Raw genomic sequence first — 20327 nt, forward strand, 5'->3', positions numbered from 1 at the left:
TCCCACTTCTCAGATCCTAGATCCCAAGCTCAATTTTAGGGAGAGACACTGACCTGCCTCTTTTTTACCCTCTTCTCTCTGATTCCATCCATTCTTTGGGAGGATCCACCTGAGAGAGTCCCTCTCCTTGGATCAGGATTTGGGATGGAATTGGCCCTGCCTTCCACCCAGCTGGGAACAGCTCAGGACTTTATATTTGTTCTGGCTTCATGTTAACACGTGGGTTAAAGGTATATTGCAAGGGGAGTTGGCTAAGGGACTCCTAGGGATGAAACAAGTGGTGTGGGATGAGGAGTAATGGGCAGCCTGGGACCCCTCTGTACAAGATGGAACCATGGGGGCTGGGTGAGTGGAGCCAAGATAGCTATGAACATCAACCACAATGATTATGGCTCCCATTTTGATTCTATACAATGTACTTTGCTCATGATGACTCTGTGAGATAGTCATTAATTCCATTTTGCAGATGAGAAATCCAAGGCTCAGGGAAGGGGATTCAGCCTCCAGCCAGACCCAGTTTTGGGGGGCCAGCATCCTTTTCAGTTCTCCATTCTGCCTTTCTCAGAAGATACTGAAACTGGAATGACCAGGAGGACTACTGCACTTCTGGGGGTGCCTGCCTCTCAGGCGCTGTCCTGCAGGGTGCCTGGGCCACTCCATAGGGGACGTGGGCAGCCACAGTGCCCATTTCCTGGGCCCCAGCCACGTGGAACATCTGGTCATCGAAGAAGATGTGTGGCCGAATCTTTTCAAGCAGGGGGCCTTTGGGGGCCCCGGCCAGGAACAGGGCTTCATCTGTCTCCAGGCCCCAGCTGCGAAGAGTCTTCAAGGCTCGAGCCCCTGAGCTGGCAGCGCTGCGGGCTGTCACCAAGTAAGTACGGATGGGGCACTCCAGCCTCAGGCCCTTGGAGTAAAACTTCTTCTGCAGCCTCCCCAGGGCCTCCAAGAAACCCTTCAGGGGACCCTGTGGGGAGAATGTGGAGGTGGCTGGACCAGGGCAGGTTGGAGCCTCAATGGTCCTCCCATTTCCCTGTGAGGGGATAGGGGCTCACCATGGGGAGGGGACTCAGTACTGGGGATGGGTCTCACTGTAAGGATGGAGGGGAATCAGAGATGGGGATGGGGACTCAGTGATGGAGATGGGGACTTAGTGATGGGGATGGGGGCTCAATATAAGGACAGGGGCTCAATGATGAGGATGGGGGCTCAGTGATGGGGATGGGGGCTCAGTGATAGGGATGGGGACTCAGTGATGGAGATGGGGGCTCAATATAAGGACAGGGGTTCAATGATGAGGATGGGGGCTCAGTGATGGGGATGGGGACTCAGTGATGGAGATGGGGGCTCAGTGATAGGGATGGGGGCTCAGTGATAGGGATGGGGACTCAGTGATGGAGATGGGGGCTCAGTGATAGGGATGGGGTCTCAGTGATGGAAATGGGGGCTCAATATAAGGACAGGGGTTCAATGATGAGGATGGGGGCTCAGTGATGGGAATGGGGGCTCAGTGATGGGAATGGGGGCTCAGTGATGGAGATGGGGGGCTCAATAATTGAAATAAGGCTCAGTGTAAGGACAGGGGCTCAGTGATTGGAATGGAGCTCAGTGATGGGGATGGGGATGCTCAGTAAATTCAATCATGTACCTGAGCCAGGGGCTTGTTCTCATATGTCTTCTCATGCTCGAAGAACATGTCAAGCCCATGGGCCTTCACAATCTTCTCAGATTCATCAGAGAAAAGAACAGCATCCCCATCAAATGCCACACGAAGCTGGCTCTGGGGCACTGCCACATCCTTGCTGGGACTGAAGATGGTGGCAGCAGCAATGCCTTTGGGAAGAAACAAAGAGGAGGGGTGGGACCAATCTCCTTCCAGGCTTGTGCCCTGGGGCCTGCTCATCTCTGCCAAACAACTGAAGAGGCAGAAGGTCCCCTGACATGTGAGTCAAGAAGCCAGAGTCCCAGCCCTGGTCCATCACTGGCACAATAGAAAGAAACCTGAGACTGAGGATTGGATTCAAATCTCACCTCTGGGGCTTACTATTTGTACATTCTTGGACAACTTACTTAATTCCCCGAGCCTCAGTTTCCAACTCTGTAAAATGAGAGAGTGGCCTCTTAAGTCCCTATGATATTAAGTATTTAAATGACTCGCCCTCTCTATATAAATGAAGAGATTGGATTAAACCAGGGGTTCTTCACCACTAATCTGTGAACTTGTTGTTATTAATATTTTGATGATTGCTTTAATATATTTATTTTCCTTAGTAATCATGTGCATTTCATTTTATGCATTTAAAAACATGATTCGAGAAGGGATCCCTTTGTTACTTGACTGCCCAAGGGAGCCGGGACACACAAAAAGATTGACACGCCTTGGTCCTGGTGGCCTCTGAGATCTGTTCCAGCTCTGACATGCCACGAGGCTAAGGTCGTGGTCTATTTTGCAGTCCACAGAGGAGATATGCTATCTATGTCTTGGAGGGCAGCCATGGACCAGGACGGGTGTGTCTGAGCTGAGGGGCACCCTCTGTTGGCGCCCTCATGACATGTCAGCCTGCGTTTATCCACCTCTAAAAGCTTCCTTTTTGCTTTTCTGTTAAATGTATCCTTTGCCCTTCAGAATGCAAGATCTCTCCTGCCCTGAAAACCCAAGAACGGAGGGGAACCTTCCCATCTCTTGCCTGTTTCAGTCCAGATGGTGTGATTTTAAAAAAATCTCTGCCTCTCCTCCCCACATTGTCCCAGTTGGGAGCTGTCCCAAATAAACTGAGGAGAGCCACGAATGCCCAGGTGATCCCAGGGAGGAAGGGTTCCCCTAAGCAGGGTGCTTGCTGATGGTTTTCCAGCTTAGAAAAGCTGTGGGTTCCCAGCTCCCCAGCGGCCTTTAGCCAGAGCTTCTCCCAGCCCAGCCCCACTGTTCTCAGGGTCCTAGGGAAGTAAAGCAGGAGTCTGTCTGACACGTGTCTCTCAGTTTGGTCAGTACATATCTGGGCCATGCTGAGAGGGTGTGGGAGGGAGCTAGAGCACTAGAAGAATGTATAGAGATCACTGAGCTATCTTTCCTGGACAGATGGAGACTCTGGAAGGACTCCTTGTCCTGCGGCCAAACACTAAGGGTTCCTGGCTGTAGCGCAGGCTCAGTGCTACTCACAGAGAAGTGGAGGGGAACAATCAGACATACAGGCAGAACCACACAGACTCACAGAGTCCCAGGAAATGACCCCAGAAGGGAGGCCTCAGAACAGAAACTAGAGATGGAGGGCCCCTAGAATAAAGAATGCCAAAGGTGGAAGGAATCAGTGATTGGAGAGACCCTAGAGCTAGAAGGGAACCCAGAAGAGAGAATATTAGAGTTAACAAGGAGAACATAGAATTAGAAAAAATTTGGAGAAGGTCAGAACTATAAGGAGATCTTTTTTACAGACAAAGAAACTGAGGCTCATCCTAGGAAGGAGCTGGGTCTGGGTCACCTTAGCAAGTTTATTTCCAGGTATATCCCCTCCTTGTTTGCTCTTATTTAGACATGTTACAATTCCTAGTGTCCTTGCTACAATGTGATGCAAGCACTGGCTTTATCCCTTCTAGGTGTTTCTGGTGTCTAGTTCTTCAGACCTAGCTGAGAGATTCTGTGCTATCCCTAGAGACCCCATGCACCTGCTGAGATCAGGGGATGGGGATGCAAGAGTTTTAAGGACAGTGGTTTGCACTATGCTTTGGTTTCCATGAAAACCAGAAACTCACTTCCTGTCCCTGGGGATCTTATTCATCTGGGGGGGAAGGGGTCTCTTCCCTAAACAGAGCAAGAAAAATTCCACAGAGAACTCAGAATAGTCTGGATTCAAGTTGTGACTTTGACACTCATTAACTGTGTGACTCCAGCACAAAGCTTGGGGGAAATGATTTCCCTTTGGTGAGCATTAGTTCTTTTATCTTTAAAATGGGGCCAATGTTTCAAGACAATCCCAATAAACTTTGGATAGAAAATGCCATCTGCATCCATAAAAAGAACTATAGAGAATAAATGGAAATTAACACAAGCTATGTTCACTTCTTTTTTCTGTTTTTTCTCTTGTGGTTTTCCCCTTTTGTTCTGATTTTTCTCTCCCAATATGATTCACAAAGCAAAGTTTATTAAAATAAATAGAATAAAATAAAATGGGGTTAATAACATTTGTAAGATTGGAGATTTTGTGAAAAGAGTATTTGTAGGTAGTGAAAAGATATCCATAGAAACAGCCAAGTGATACAGTGGATAAAATGCCAGGAAGATCTGAATTTGAATCCAGTTTCAGACACTTACTAGCTATATGACCCTGGGTAAATCCCTTAACCCTTATTTGCCTCAGTTCCTTCATCTGTAAAATGAGTTAAATAAAGGAAATGACCAAAATCACTTCAGTATCTTTACCAAGAAAACCCCAAATGGGGTCATGAAGAATTGGACACAACTGAAAATGACTGAACAACAACAACAAAAAGATAGTCACTGTATCCCAAGACTTTTGGATCACTTTGCATAAACAGGAATCACTATTGGTATTATTTGTTCCAGAGCCTAGGAACACAGATGAAGGATTCCATTTCAGCTCCACCCCAGAGGGTACCCTCCCTATCCATCATAATAACTAAGAATACAATACCATCCTTTATATTGTGCTGGAACCTTACCCAGCAGGCTCTCTAGGGTTTTCTCTAAGATCCTGAGACTTTCTGGCATGCCTGGCCCATCCACTTCCCTGCCCCTAGTAGGGTCTAGCCCCAGACTCACCCTCTCCAATGGCTTCACTCACTTTCTCTGCATCAGAAGACAGATAGAGGTTGGTGTGGTAGGCCTTGAGGTAGCAGATGGGACTGTTTCCTCCCGTCATACAGAACCTTTCAATGAACAGGTCTAGGAAAAAGAGTTAAAGGGGAGACTGAGACCAAGCCAAATAGCAGCAAGCAAGTTAAATCAGCTCCATCTGATGATAGAGTTGTGATCAAAATTTAGAACTTCATGGCCAAATCTAATGGGCTAGTGCTACCATCCTGGTTCCGTTGTCCATGAATCATAGAGTATTCTCTGGGTAGTGGAAGGAGAGAAAGGTTAGCATAATGGATCCACATGCAGAAGTTTCTCAATAAGATGGGTCAATAGCACCTTTCTCCTGATGTCCTCTCCTTCCAAGAGACAGCAAAAGATTTATGTTCAAATCTGGATCTTGAGGCTAGATAACCTAGACCAGTCTAGACAAGCTTACTAGTATGACCTTGCATAGTAATATGACTTTTAGTTTCATTTTCCTCTGCAATAAATTGGGGTTATATCAACTGTTGTGTCAGTCTCCTGTGGGCTATTTAAATGATCAAATGGGAAACAGATTGAAAGTGCTTTGTAAACATAAATAAAAGCTTATAAAATTATGAACTGTTATTATTATTGTATGAGGTTATGGGGGAAAGGGTTGGACCCAAAATGACAAATGTATAAAGATCATTCTAACCCCTTGTTCTCTTAGGGTAGGGCTTTGAAATGATATTCCTAGGGAACCTTGTGGGGATGGCATGTAGTTACTGAGTATATGGTATAATCATGCTTTAGTACCCTGATGAGAGGACTGTGGGAAGTGAGTAGAGCTATGCTAACACGAGGGCTCTTAGACTTTATCTTGCATTGTCAAGATCATTGTTACAGGAAGTCATAGATGACCACGGACAAGTCATTTAACTCCCATTTCTGGAGTTTTAATAACAATAATTCACATTTATCTCAATGCTTTAAAGTTTGCAAAGCACTTTATAGACTATCTCTCTGTAAGGTGGGTATTATTATTATCTTCATTGTACAGAGGAGGAAATGTATATGTGTATACATATAAACATGCATATGAGAATGTTAAATCCTATATATGCATACATATTTATACAATTATCTTGCTGCACAAGAAAAATCAGGAAAAAATGAGAAAGAAAATAAAAACAACAAAAAGAGTGAAAATGTTATGTTGTGATGCACACTCAGTACCCATAGTCCTCTCTCTGGGTATAGATGGCTCTCTTCATCGCAAGATCATTAGAACTGGCATCAATCATCTCATTGTTGAAGAGAATCATTTTCATCAGAATTGATCATAATACAGTATTGTTGTTGCTGTGTATAATGATCTCCTAGTCCTGCTCATTTCACTCAACATCAGTTCATGTAAGTCTCTCCAGGCCTCTCTGAAATCATCCTGCTGGTCATTTTTTTCAGAACAATAATATTCCATAACATTCATATACCATATCTTAATCAGCCATTCTCCAACTGATGGGCATCCACTCAGTTTCCAGTTCCTTGTCACTACAAAAAGGCTGCCATAAATATTTTTGCACATGTGGGTCCCTTTCCCTCCTTAAGATTTCTTTGGGATATAAACCCAGTAGAAACACTGCTGGGTCAAAGGGTATGCACAGTTTGATAGTCCTTTGAGCATAGTTCCAAATTGCTCTCCAGAATGGTTAGATCTGTTCACAATTCCACCAATAATGTATTAATGTCCCAGTCTTCCCACATCCCCTCCAACAATAGTCATTGTCTTTTCTTATCATCTTAGCCAATCTGAGAGGTGTATAGTGGTACCTCAGAGTTGTCTTAATTTGCATTTCTCTGATCAATAGCGATTTAGAGCACCTTTTCATATGACTAGAAATGGTCTTAGTTTCTTCACCTGAAAAATGTCTGTTCATATGCTTTGACCATATGTCAATTGGAGAATGGCCTGAATTATTATAAATTTGAGTCAATTCTATATATATTTTAGAAATGAGGGACAGCTAGGTGGCTCAGTGGATAGAGTACCAGCCTTGAATTCAGGAGGACCCGAGTTCAAATCTGGTCTCAGACACTTAACACTTCCTAGCTGTGTGACCCTGGACAAGTCACTTAACCCCAGCCTCAAAAAAATAAAATTAAATTAAAAAAAATAAAAATTCTGATGATTTATGTGGATTTATTTTGTATCTTATTTGCTAAAGTTGTGAATTGTTTCTAATAGTTTTTTAGTTGATTCTCCAGGGTTCTCTAAGTACACCATCATATCATCTGCAAAAAGTGATAATTTGGTTTCCTCATTATCTACTCTAATTCCTTTAATCTCTTTTTCTTCACTTATTCCCAAGGCTAACATTTCTAATTCAATATTGAATAGTAATAGTAATAGTGATAGTGGGCAACCTTGTTTCACCCCTGATCTTACTGGGAATGGTTCTAGTATGTCTCCATTAAATATGATGTTCCACATGCTGTCTCCTTATGACTTTTTTGAGACAGTGGGATTAAGTGACTTGCCTAAAGTCATATATCTAGTATCTTTAGTCAGATTTTACCTCAAGTCTTCCTATGTGAGTGATTATCCTTATTTTACAGAAAAGTAAGAGCCAGAAAGATTATCATCATCATCATCATTTAGTCTTATATGTTACAAGGCCCCTCCTACCTCTGACATTCTATATTCTAATCTTCTAGTTCTAACCTTCTAAGATCCTTTCCAGATCTTCTATGATCTAAACTTCCAGGTCTAATATTAACAATAGGAGTAAGAATAAGCCACATCCATGTGGTACTTCTAGGTTTATAGAGTACTTTTCTCATGACTGTTTTCTGAGTTAGGCAGCATAAATATAATTAAATCTCCATTTTACAAATGAAGAAACTGAGATACTAAGAAAGTTAGTGAATTCTCATGATTACACAGCTAGTAAGGGTCAAAGCTAGATTCAGAACCAACAGGGCTCTACTGAATACAAATCTGGCACTTGTGTCTATTACCCTGTGCTGCTAAGGTCCCTTCCAGCTGAGTCTTCAGTGTTCTATAATCTCAGGTCACTTTCAATGGGGAGTGACATTCCATATTCTCAGGCCACAGAACTGGTAAATCACAGATTTGGAAAGGTTTTTGAGGAATTGAATGAGATGCTTCTTTATAATAACTTCAAGAAAGGGTCATCCAGCATCTGACAGTGAAAACCTTTACAGTCTAGAATCAGCTCAGGACAGTCCCTGTCAACCTCCCATCCTCAATGTTCTGAAATCCTATCCAGTTCAGACATACTGTGTTATGATCTCTTACATCTCTAATGTTTTATGTTCTATAGTTTATTCAAAAGGTGCTTTCATATCCCATTATTCTATATGTGCAGAGCAAATTCAGAGAAGTCTTGACTCTAAACGATGGGAATTCCCCATCATGCTCTTTCCTTGAACAGAATATAACTCAAACTCGAATTCCCTCAAATCCGACCTTAATCCTACCCTTTTCCCTCCTCAACAGTCTCTCTGACTTGATCTCATGAGATCCCATGAGTTCAGTGAACATCTCTAAGTAGATGACTTCCCATTTTACAAATACAACTTTTTTTTCTGAGCATCACCAAAAAGATTACCACCTGTTTTATCCCTGAAAGTCCACTGGTCCTTCCTACTTGAATGTTTCTAGATGTCATCTCAACTTCAAAATTTCCAAAACAAACATCATAATCTTCCATACATGTGTAGGTACACAGAGAGGAGAGAGAGAGAGAGAGAGAGAGAGAGAGAGAGAGAGAGAGAGAGAGAGAGAGAGAGAGAGAGAGAGAGAGAGAGAGAGAGAGATGGGAGCCTTCTCTAAAGCTTCCCTATCTCTGTCAAGGATCCATTAATTTTCTACACACACAGGTTCACAATCTCAGTCATCTCAACTCTTCCTTCTCCCCTTACTTACTTACCATAGCCAATCAGATGCTAATTCTTTTCCTATTCTGTCCCCATAGAAGTGCTGTGCTCCTAATCATCACCTTCTTCTATTAATATGGCCACTACCCTAGTTAAGACCCTTAACATCTGTCCCTTGAAAGAGTGCAACTGCCTCTCAATTGAACTCCCTCTTCCAATTCCTCTCTAATACTTTCTCCACATAATTGTCAAAACAATCTTCCTAAAAGCACAGGTTTAACGATATCACTCTCTACTCAAGAAATGTCAGTGGTTTCCATTTTTTTCCAAAACATACTGAAGGCCGTCTGAGGTTGACATTTAAACCTTTTCACAGTCGGGCTTAAGTTCACTTCTTCAGATGGACCACTCCACTTCATGCACTCTGTGTTCCAACCAAACTTATTTGCTATTCATTGAACTCATTCTGTAATCTGGAATATATTCCTGCTCCCATCTGGCCTCTTAGAATCCCTATCTTTCTTCAAGGTTCAATAAGTACTGTGTACAATTACTATGGAAAACTTTCCGTAATTCCTTATTGATTATTATTGCTCTGTCCTTTCTCCCCAGACTATCCTGTACTTGTATTGTTTTGTGTTGTGTTCCCTTTTCTCCACATCCCGGAGATAGGAATTAATTGCTTTTTACTTTGATTTTCTATCTCTGTGCCTGGCTTAGCTCCTGGAGTGCAGCAGATGCTCCATCCGTGTTTACTGGGCCCGACAGTTTGTGGGGGAGTCCTGACTACATTTTCTCCCTCACACTTACTGTAGTGGTTGATGCTGTTGATAAGCCGGACCCCAACTTGCGCGTGGTTGTTGGTCATGAGGACGATATCGAAGAGGTCTTCGCTGTCAGGGTACAGCTCCCGAAGCTGGCTGTTCACAGCCTCTAGGGCCTGATAGAGGAAGAGAGAGGCTGTAGCTAGTCTGTAATAGGGTCTCTGACCTCAAGAAGCCCCTCAACTTATCTGGGCCTTCCACAGAACAGGGTCACTGCACACTAAGGTGGTAACAGAAACAGGATCATTTCAGCTCCTCTCTGCATCCAGGTCCCAATCTAGTCACATTGGGAACAATCTTTCAAATCCTATTAATTAGGTATGTGAACATTCCCGAAGCCAAGTGGTACCCAGTGGTGACCCTCCCTAAAGAAACCCTCCAAAATAAAACCCAATCTGTTTATTCTGTCCTGAAAGTGACTCTAAAATCTCCCTAGTTCAAATAGGTTTTTGTTGTGACTTTTTCCCAAGGTCTAAACTCTGAAATTAAAGTGCCTTGTTTATTCTATCATCTGTTTTAGACTTTATTCCCCCTCTAAGGTCTTTGTTAGATGGCAGCTTTCCTTAGCTGATCTTCTAGGGCCACCCCTACAAGACACTAGGAGAGCCGCATCCTTTCTGTTGTACAAAAAGAAAACCAGAGATCCAAGGGCACACAGGGAGTCTGGGTTAGAGTACAGAAGGTTCCTCCACATCCCCCATCTATGACCTGTGGCCATCACAAAGTGAACGCTCGGTGAAGTCTTTCCTGATCTCTGTCCCTCTCCTCCTCCTGACAACAACTTTGTCTTTTCAATCTCACGATTTTTGGGTGCTTCTCCAATGTACTTGTCATGTAATTTTATGCATTATGGTTGCCTATATTGTGTCTTATGCTCCTGCTACACCATGAGCTCTACTGTGCCTTACCTAAACTAGTATCTCCTCCCAAATCCACTCATAGGGCTCTTCACACCATAAGATTATCTAGCCCAATGATTTCATTTTCTTCCTTCCTTCCTTCCTTCCTTCCTTCCTTCCTTCCTTCCTTCCTTCCTTCCTTCCTTCCTTCCTTCCTTCCTTCCTTCCTTCCTTCCTTCCTTCCTTCCTTCCTTCCTTCCTTCCTTCCTTCCTTCCTTCTTTCTTTCTTTCTTTCTTTCTTTCTTTCTTTCTTTCTTTCTTTCTTTCTTTCTTTCTTTCTTTCTTTCTTTCTTTCTTTCTTTCTTTCTTTCTTTCCTGAGGCAATTGGGGTTAAGTGGTTTGCTCAGGGTCACACAGCCAGGGAGTGTTAAGTGTCATATTTGAACTCAGGTCCTCCTGACTCCAGTGCTCTATTCACTGTGTCACTGAGCCGCTCCTGGTTTCATTTTCTAGTACAGGGAACTGAGACCTGGAGAAGGGGAATTATTTCCCCAGTTACATAGATGGTAAATAGCCAAGTCAAGATTTAAAGTCTTATCCTCTGATGTCACATGTGGGGTACTTCAGTCTTTGCTGATGGCTTGGATGAAGAGAACTTGGTATTCCAGTCAGATTAGAATTACCTCTGTATCCTCCACATTTGCAGCCTTTTATGCCTTCCCTCAACCTGTTCCATATTCACAATTTTATTTCTTGTTGTTTAGTCATTATTTGCTTAATCTTCTTGATTCAGGCCCAACACTCAATCTACTGTGCCACCTTGCTGCCGATACCTTGTTATGGTATAGAGCTGGCTCTGGCTTCTCAATGTACAAGTTCCTGTAGGTCCTACCAATCTGGAAAGGCTTGGGTATTGGTCCAATAAGAGACTATAATATATGCTACCTAAGGACCAGTGTAGCTCAGTGTAGGGATAGCACACCTACACCTATGGGCTACCTTCAGGGGTCTTCATTTTTTGGCCATACATGAAAGCTATCCAGGAGACAGCATAAAGGGGTCAGGATATTTGTCCATGGAGCGTTTATAGATATAAAGTAACTGCTTATGAAGCACTGAAATGATGTGTTCCATTATCCATCATCTCATATTAGACTTGAAGTTCTATGAGGGCAGGTATCCTGTCTTATTTAAGTTTTGTATCTTCAGTGCCCCCAAAAATGTTTTGCATACAGCAAGTGATTAATAAATGTTTGCTACACAAATGAGCCTCAGTTTCCTTCTTTGTATCATTAAACTAGATAAACTCTGAGGGCTTTCCCAGCTCTAAATTCTAGGACCCTAGAATGAACCCTCCCCACTAATTCACAATGTGGGATTATATTGTCTCGCTCCAAGTTGGGAGAAGGGAGAAATGAACCGAGCTCATTCACACTTACCCTCACGAAGGGAAAAGCAGGACCTGGACTGAGTGGTTCACTTTCATGCTCCAGTTGGTACCGAACGTACTCCTCCACCCCCTTCTCCTTGTAGATGCGCTGTTCCTCCTCCATTCGGAAGAGGGCCCTGGATGACACAGCAATGGTGATGGCATTTTGGGGTTTGGGCTGCAAAGAAAGAGAGAGAAAGTGACTCACTAGGCAAAGAGCCCTACTATGTGCTGGGAAGACAGAAAGAGAAGACAGGATTATTCCCATGGGGACCTATCAGCCTCAGGGAGAAACAAGACTGCCCTCAGAGAACACCAGAACAATGCCCTTCTGGAACACCATCCTCCAGGATCTCTACCTCATCCAGAAATAGATACTATCTCTTCCACCTTAAAGGGAGAAAAAGGCCAGAGCCTCCTTCTTTAGGCAATTAAATGACACAGATAGGTCACTATCTGGAGTCAGGAAGAGTTGAATTCAAATCTGTACTTGGACACTTGCTAGCTATATGATCCTGCCAAGTCATCTAACTCCTGTTGCCTTGGATTCCTCAACTGCAAAGTATATATTTTTGATTAATAGTAACTACCTCCTATGCTTGTGGTGAAGATCAAATAATATAATATTTATAAAAGGTGTTTAGCACATAGTGGTGCTACATAAGTGCTTATTTCCTTTCCTCTCCTCTTATCTCAGGAAAGACATACTTCTGGCCTCAGGGGGCCTCAAGTTAGAAGTTGTATCTTTTTTCTCTTCAAGCTAAAATAACATCCAAAATTTACATAATGCTTTAAAGTTTGCAAAATATGTTATCAATGTCATCTCATTTTATCTGCACGGCAACCCTAGGAGATATGTGCTATTAGTATTCCAATTTCACAAATGGGGAAACTGAGGAAGATAAATAACTTGGCCACAAAACTAATAACGATCTAAAACAAGATTTGAACTCGGCTCTTCTTCATTCCAAGTGACACACTCTATTCACTATACCATTTAACTGCTGGGAGAGGAGATGACATATATTCAGGCTCAGGGTAGGATCCTATCTCTTCCTTCCTAATCAGGGTCTCCCAGGCTCCCCTTTGGTACATCCTGATTTGGAGGAAAGAACATAGACATATATCATATTTACACACATGGAAGCACATGTTTGCTCACATGTATACAAGAGATAATAACAAGCCTAATTATATTTATGTAACACTTTGAGCCTTACAAAGCACTTTTCTTATAGCCGCCCTATGGAATAGGTAGTCCAATATTATCATCATTTTATAGAGGAGGAAACAGACCTAGGGAGGTAAAAGAATGTGACCAGAGTCACATAACTTGTAAGTTTGCTTTGAATTACTGTCTCCTCATGTAGAATAGGTATCATATTGTAAGTCTTCTCAATGAGTTAGGGAAGGGGACAAGAATTTAATCTCAAAATTAAAATGCATATTAAAAATGAAAAAGAAAGAAGAAAGAATTACTATGTTCTCTGGCCAGCTGACAAAAGTAATACACTAGTGGGGGCTCATGAAGTACTACTGAGTATCAGAAAAATCCAAAATGAGTTTTCTGGGGGCTCACATATGAAGGGATGAGCATATATACATATATTCATATATCTATAAAAATACATATATACATACACAGATCACTTGATTAATTTTTTTCTTTCTCTGTCTCTGTATCTCTCTTGTACTTCTGTATCTCTGTCTGTCTTTCTCTCTCCACTCAGACATGATAAATGGCTCATTTGAAGAACAGGTGAAAAGCTCCTGAAAAGCTGCTTTTCTCATGACAATACAGTGAGAAGAGGAAAAAGGAAGGAAGCAGCTGGACCAAGTGTCCAAAGAGATGTCAAGGAGTAGCTCGAGTTCCCCCACCCTATTCAGGTCAGTTGGTCTCACATGGTTTCTTGGTTCTTCTCTGGAAGGTGGGAGGTGGGTTATTCCCCAACTGTCTCTTGCTCTGACTAGATCTGGGATTATGCTGTCTTCTCTTACTATTTGTCCCCCACAAAACTTATTCCAAGTATAAGAATTATTTGTAACAGTCCTGGGAAAGAGATTCCAGGTTCACTCTTCATTTACCTTCTAAAATCCTTCTCTGAGGTGATTAACAACAAACTTGGGGCCTTAGGCCAGAACATGGTCTTAGGCTGGGCCATGAATTTGTAGAGAGAAAGGAGGATCTTGCATATAGAACTGGACTTGAAGGGCTCTTTAGGAGAACTCAGCCTCCTGTTCTCTTGTGAGGTAGAAGAGAAGGAGGTGATAGCAACAAGAGCCCCAGAACCCTTCCTTTCAGTCCCCCTCAGGGCTTGGAGTGGGAGAAGTGGAAGAGGGACGAGGCATCAGGAGCTAGAGGATAATACTATTGGAGGGAACGCGAGACATTCCCAACTCAGGGAGTCCTGGGAGACAGCACTGGCCAGGAGCCCAGAGGGTTGAGGTCTTGGGAAATATACTGAAATCCTAGCCATGGGTCTTCCTTGGGCCCCAACTGAGCACGGCTGGTCCAGGAGGAGTTCCAGGGCTAGGTTGGGTCAACTGGGGGTGGGGTCTGTGGGCCTACCCTGAGAGCAAAAGGAAAGAAAAGTAACAGGGGCAGGGGGACGTGCTCTGGGCTCTGACAAGTCCCTGAATGATGGATGGTCCTCTAGATGTCCTTAATCCCTTATCTGTTCCTACTCAGTATCTGCTGTCTGTCAGAACTGTTTTCATTTTGGACCATATTCAGTCAACTGGTCAGTCAATAAACATTTATTAAGTGCCTATTATATGCCAGGCCAGTACTGTGCTAAGCATGGGGATGCAAAAAGAAGTAAAAGACAGTCCCTATCTAAGGAACTCACTATCTATCAGGGGATAAATAGGAAATAATTAAAGGGGAAAGCACTAGAATTAAGAAGGGTCAAAAGGCTTCCTTTCCATTAGAAAAGGCTTCTCTCATCTTTAGAAGATAAGATTTTAATTAGGACTTGAAGAAATCAAGGATGGGCACAGAATGGGTGATAGCCAGGAAAAATGCTGAGAATCTTGTAGAAGTTTCAGTAAGAAAGTCAGAGTTACTGGACAAAGTCTATGAGTTGGTCAAAGAGTAAGTATGAGAAAATTAGAAGAAGGGGAAGGAAGGTAGGTAATGAAAGGCTTTGAATACCAAATGGGATTTTATATTTGATCCCAGAGGCAACTGGGAGCCACTGGAGTTTATTGAGATGGAAGATGACATGGTCAGAACTGCAGTTTTGGAAAATCACTCTGGCAATTGAATGGAGATGGACTGAAGTGGGGAAAGACTTGATCCAGCAGACCCAGCAGCAGGTGACTGTAACAGTCCATTCCTAAAGTGCTGAGAGTTAGCACCAGGATGGTGAAGTGTCAGAGGAGAAAAGGGGGTATATTGGAGAGAAGTTGAAAAAATTGATAAACCTTGGCAACAGCTTGAATATGGAGAGTGGGCATATGAAAGAGTGTTCCAAATCACTACTGATCAGAGAAATGCAAATTAAGACAATTCTGAGATACCACTACACACCTGTCAGATTGGCTAAAATGACAGGAACAAATAATGATGAATGTTGGAGGGGATGCGGGGAAACTGGGACACTGATGCATTGTCGGTGGAGTTGTGAAAGAATCCAACTATTCTGGAGAGCAATCTGGAATTATGCCCAAAAAGTTATCAAACTGTGCATACCCTTTGATCCAGCATTACTGTTATTGGGATTATATCCCAAAGAAATACTAAAGAAGGGAAAGGGACCTGTGTGTGCCAAAATGTTTGTGGCAGCCCTTTTCGTAGTGGCTAGAAACTGGAAGATGAATGGATGTCCATCAATTGGAGAATGGTTGGGTAAATTATGGTATATGAAGGTTATGGAATATTTTTGCTCTGTAAGAAATGACCAGCAGGAGGAATACAGAGAGGCTTGGAGAGACTTACATCAACTGATGCTGAGTGAAATGAGCAGAACCAGAAGATCACTATACACTTCAACAACAATACTGTATGAGGATGTATTCTGATGGAAGTGGAAATCTTCAACATAAAGAAGATCCAACTCACTTCCATTTGATCAATGATGGACAGAAATAACTACACCCAGAGAAGGAACACTGGGAAGCGAATGTAAATTGTTAGCATTACTGCCTATCTATCCAGGTTACTTACACCTTTGGAATCTAAATACTTAACGTGCAACAAGAAAATTGGATTTGCACACATATATTGTATCTAGGTTATACTGTAACACATGTAAAATGTATGGGATTGCCTGTCATCTAGGGGAGGGAGTAGAGGGAGGGAGGGGATAATTTTGGAAAAATGATTACAAGGGATACTGTTATAGAAAAAATTACTCATGCATATATACTGTCAAAAAATTTTATAATAAAGTGACTTTGTTTTCAATTAAATAAATAAATAGATAGATAGATAGATAGATAAATAAATAAATTTTTAAAAAATAAGAAGAAGAATATGGAGAGTGGGGTGAAGAATAGTGAGAAATTCAGATGACTCCAGAGGGACTGAAAGCATGGTGCTGCTTTGTATAGTAATGAGTCCTAAAGAAATCTTTAAAAAGGGAAAAGGACACACACGTGCAAAAATGTTTGTAGCAGCCCTTTTTGTAATGGCAGAGAGCCAGAGCTTACGTGGATACTCATCAGTTGGGGATGAATAAATGTATATAATGTATATTATATGTATGTAAATGTAATGGAATATTGTTGTTCTATAAGAAATGAGCAAGCTAATCTCAGAAAATCCTGGGAAGATTTAGGTGATGCTAAGTGAAGTGAACAGAATCAGGAGAAAACTGTACACAGCAACAAGATTATATGATAATCAGTTATCATAGACTTAGCTCTTCTCAGGAGAAGGTACTATTGAGAAAAAAGAAAATTAATGAGTTCAGTTTTGAACGTGTTGAATTTGAGATGTCTGAAGGCAGATTGGAGAAACTGGTGAGATTGGAGGCCAACAGAGAGGTTAGGGCAGAATGGATAGATTTGAGAATCATTAGTACAGATTAACTTAAATCCTTATTAAATCCATGGGAGCTGAAGAGATCTCCAAGTGAAATAATATAGAGGGTGAAGAAAAGAGGGTCTAAAACAACCACAGCTTTTGGGAATAACTTGGATGAAAATTCAGTAAAGGAGACAGAGAGGGAGAAATCACTTAGCTAAGGAGAGAATGTTGAGGAGAGAGCGATCAACAGTGCTTTGAAGAAACCAAGGAGAAAGGATAGAGAAAAGCCATTAGATTTAGCAGTTAAGAGAACACTGGTGACTTTGGAAAAAGCAGCTTTGGTGGAATGATGAGGTCAGAAACTGTAATGTAAGGGATTAAGAAGAGCGTGAGACAAGAGAAAGTGAAGGACCTATTATAGAGGCTTTTTCAAGGAGTATGACCACAAGGTCAGAGGAGATAGTGGGATGATAATGGGGCTAGAAAGCTGGCAAGGTTTCTTGAGGATGGAGGAGACAGGGGCTTGTTTGCAGGCAGCGGGAAGGAGCCAGCAGACAGGGCCACTCAGCCTCTCCTCCAGATCGGGAAGCAGGCTTGGCTCTGATAGCCTGGATTCCAATACTGGATCTGCCATTTATTCTCTATCAATTCACCTCCATTTCTTCATTTGTAGAAGGAGGTGATTGGATTAAATCACCTTCTACTTTAAATCAGAAAATAAATCTGTCTACAGTGTGAGGGTCCACAGTCTGAGCCGCTCCCTTCCTAGCCCAGCTGCCTAACCGTCAGTGCCCGCCATGTTACACCAGGGCTCCATCCAGACCTAGATTCTGGAACAGGCAATCTGGAATGGGAATCTCAATGGTTAGAGCCCCCAGTGAGCCTGGATTCAGGCTGTATGCTCCAGAGAGCCTGGGGCCATGAGTCTGGACTGGGAAGCCATTCTCCATTCCATTTATTTAGATTTAATTCAATTGGTCAAACGTGTGCTTTGAGACTCAACTGCAAGAAGCCGGTTGTGACCAGGGGCTGGGGGCTGTTAGCAGGAGGGAAGGGGAGGGCACTCTGATGGGGAAGAAGAGAAGCACAAAGCCCAGGCCAGAACTGAAATAAACACCCAGCCCCTGCCAGAGACTGGGAGGGGATAGGAGGGAGGGAGAGGAGGGAGAGAAGGAGGAGGAGAAGGAAAGGGGAGGGAGGGAAGTAGAGATTGCACTCTAGCAGTTTTTCTGATTGGGGAAACGAGGATTCTTCCACCTCCCAGTCCCTCTCTCTCTCCCTCATCAGGGTTTGGAGTCCCCCTCTCTCAGGCTCACACAGGGCTGCATCTTACCGATTTGGGCTTCTTTTTCGGTGCCAGGCTGTCATAGAAAGTCTTGGCTTCCTGCCAGTTTGGTGGTTTCCCCCCAGATTCTGGGGTCCCCGAGGGTCCCCGTGGCCCAGAGTCCATGATGAGGGACCAGAAGACTCTAGAGGAGGAGAAGGAGAGAGTGAGAAGAGCAGAAGAGAAGGGGAGGGGAAAAGGGGAAGAGAAGATGGAATGAAGGAAGGGAGAAGAGGACGAGGAGAGAAAGCAGGAAGAAGAGAAGAAGAGAAGGGGAGGAAGCAAAAGGGAGAGCTGAAGAGGAATACGCACAAGCCCAGGTCCGGACCAAAGCCAGCTGCTCTGTCCCAGGGATAGCTAGGAAGGTTGTTCCGTAGCAAGACAGCCTGTGGTGACAGGAGGGAGGGAGAAGGGGAGGAGCTGCTTTATTTGTGGGGGGCGGGACCTGGGCGCTTGCGCACCCAGCCAGGGGGTGGGTTTCTCCTCGCCGGTGAGCCCCAGCCTCCTGTCATCCTACTCTGGGAGATATGGAAGGACATATAGAATACATAAGCATATTATGCATTACAGATATATACACATAAACATGTGTCAAAACATACATATAGACACACGATATATGTATTTGTCATGCAAATACATGCAGTTCAACCATACGTGCATACCACGCAACATATCTATTCAATGCATGTACAAGCATGTGTATCGATTTGTAGGTGCACACAATCTGTAATGGCTAAAGGGCGAGTCTTCCTCCTGACCCTCTCCCAACCTAGAGCTATCCTAATCTGGGCAACTGAAGGACCCCCCCTCCCCACTGTCACCCTCTCCCTCCAAGGACACCCGTCCTTCCCAGCCTGAGTGGACAGCTGAGGGGAGGGGGAAGCAGAGTGGGAGGGGCTGAAGAAGGGAAGAAGAAGAGGGAATCACAGGCTCCGGATCCTCTCCAGAGTCTTTAAGGAGGAAGGGGAAATCCTCAGGAGAAGGGAAGAAAAATGATTTTGCAGAGAGGATGGAAGGAAGGGAGCCGACTGGAGATCGTATTATAGATGTCCCGTCCCCTCTCCCTTGCCGGGCAACCTCAGGGCCTCTGGCCTGTGTCCCAGGGAACTGGCAGAAACAGCTGAGGGAGGGGGGTGGGCCCGATGGAAGGGAGGGGTATCTGGACAGAGCTGAATCCTGGGATCTGAGCCCAGGAGAGCAATACTGAAGGACTGCAGCTTTTTAAGGCCTCCTGTGAAGAGCACAGCTACAAACCAGGGTCTAGGCTTGCTTCTACTGGTGACCCCTGGATTCTTTCCATTTTGGGCCTCAGCTTTCTTATTTCTAGTATGGGGGTGCTCAAATTTCCAGGGTACTCAACACCTCCTGCCCCTGAAAATCACTCTGCTTTCTTTTTTTTTTCTCCATAGCACATCTATATCTTCTGTTTCTGTTTCTGCCAGATCGACATTTCTTGGGTGAATCATCTCACTCCCTACTCCCAACATCCCTTGGATTTCCAGGGGAGGGACCTGAGTCCACCCCAATCCACTCAGAGTCTGTGCTGTGACAGAACACCAAAAACCGTTGATAACCATTAACAAGCAGCCTGGTCTCACAGAATGAGCCCTAGAGAAGTGCCATGGATAAAGGGAATCTCTATTTTACTAGAAATCAGTAAAATCTGAGGTCTGTCTCTGCCATTTTGGAATATGTTAGACATTGGCCAATTCAGGTAATTGTCTAAGATTAAGTTCTAGACTACAAATTTGCTTTGCTGAAAGGAATTTATATAACAGGAGTTCCCTACAATGATAGATTCAGCAAATTAAAAGAAAGAAGCTTGAATTTGGAGTCCCAAGTTTTTGATTTTGAGTGTTAGCTCCTTACTAGACTCTGAACTTTATTAGGCTAAATAATACTTCTCTTTTTAAAAATAGTATTTTATTTTCCAAACACATGCAAAGATAACTTTCATCTTTGCAAAACCTTGTGTTCCAAATTTTTTTTCCCTTTCTCTCTCTTCCTCTCCCCTCTCCAAGAGAGCAAGCAATCCAATATTGGTTAAACATGTGCAATTCTTCTAAACATATTTTTGTATAGATCATAGTGCACAGGAAAAATCAAATCAAAAGAGAAAAAAACACAAGCAAACAAACAACGACAAAAAAAAAAAGGTGAAAATATTACATTCAATGTTCACAGTTCTCTCTCTAGATGTAGATGGTACTTTTCATCACATCACCTCATTGTTGAAAAGAGCCAAGTCCATCACAGCTGATC

General features: G+C 43.2%; 1 protein-coding gene across 1 annotated transcript; it reads right to left on the reverse strand.

Annotated features, from left to right (window-relative positions):
* Positions 1-398: 398 nt before the first annotated feature.
* On the reverse strand, positions 399-18452 carry NT5C1A (5'-nucleotidase, cytosolic IA). Its single transcript, XM_074305239.1, has 7 exons — positions 18375-18452; positions 18072-18207; positions 11777-11944; positions 9485-9614; positions 4772-4894; positions 1646-1830; positions 399-964 (listed from the first exon to the last, which is right to left on the reverse strand). Exons 2-7 carry the CDS (start codon positions 18186-18188, stop codon positions 596-598), a joined length of 1092 nt encoding a protein of 363 aa, XP_074161340.1. The 5' UTR covers positions 18189-18207; positions 18375-18452; the 3' UTR covers positions 399-595.
* Between the last annotated feature and the right edge of the window lie 1875 nt (positions 18453-20327).

The sequence above is a fragment of the Sminthopsis crassicaudata genome, chromosome 3 (assembly GCF_048593235.1).
Source record: "Sminthopsis crassicaudata isolate SCR6 chromosome 3, ASM4859323v1, whole genome shotgun sequence".
NCBI classification, from domain to species: domain Eukaryota; kingdom Metazoa; phylum Chordata; class Mammalia; order Dasyuromorphia; family Dasyuridae; genus Sminthopsis; species Sminthopsis crassicaudata.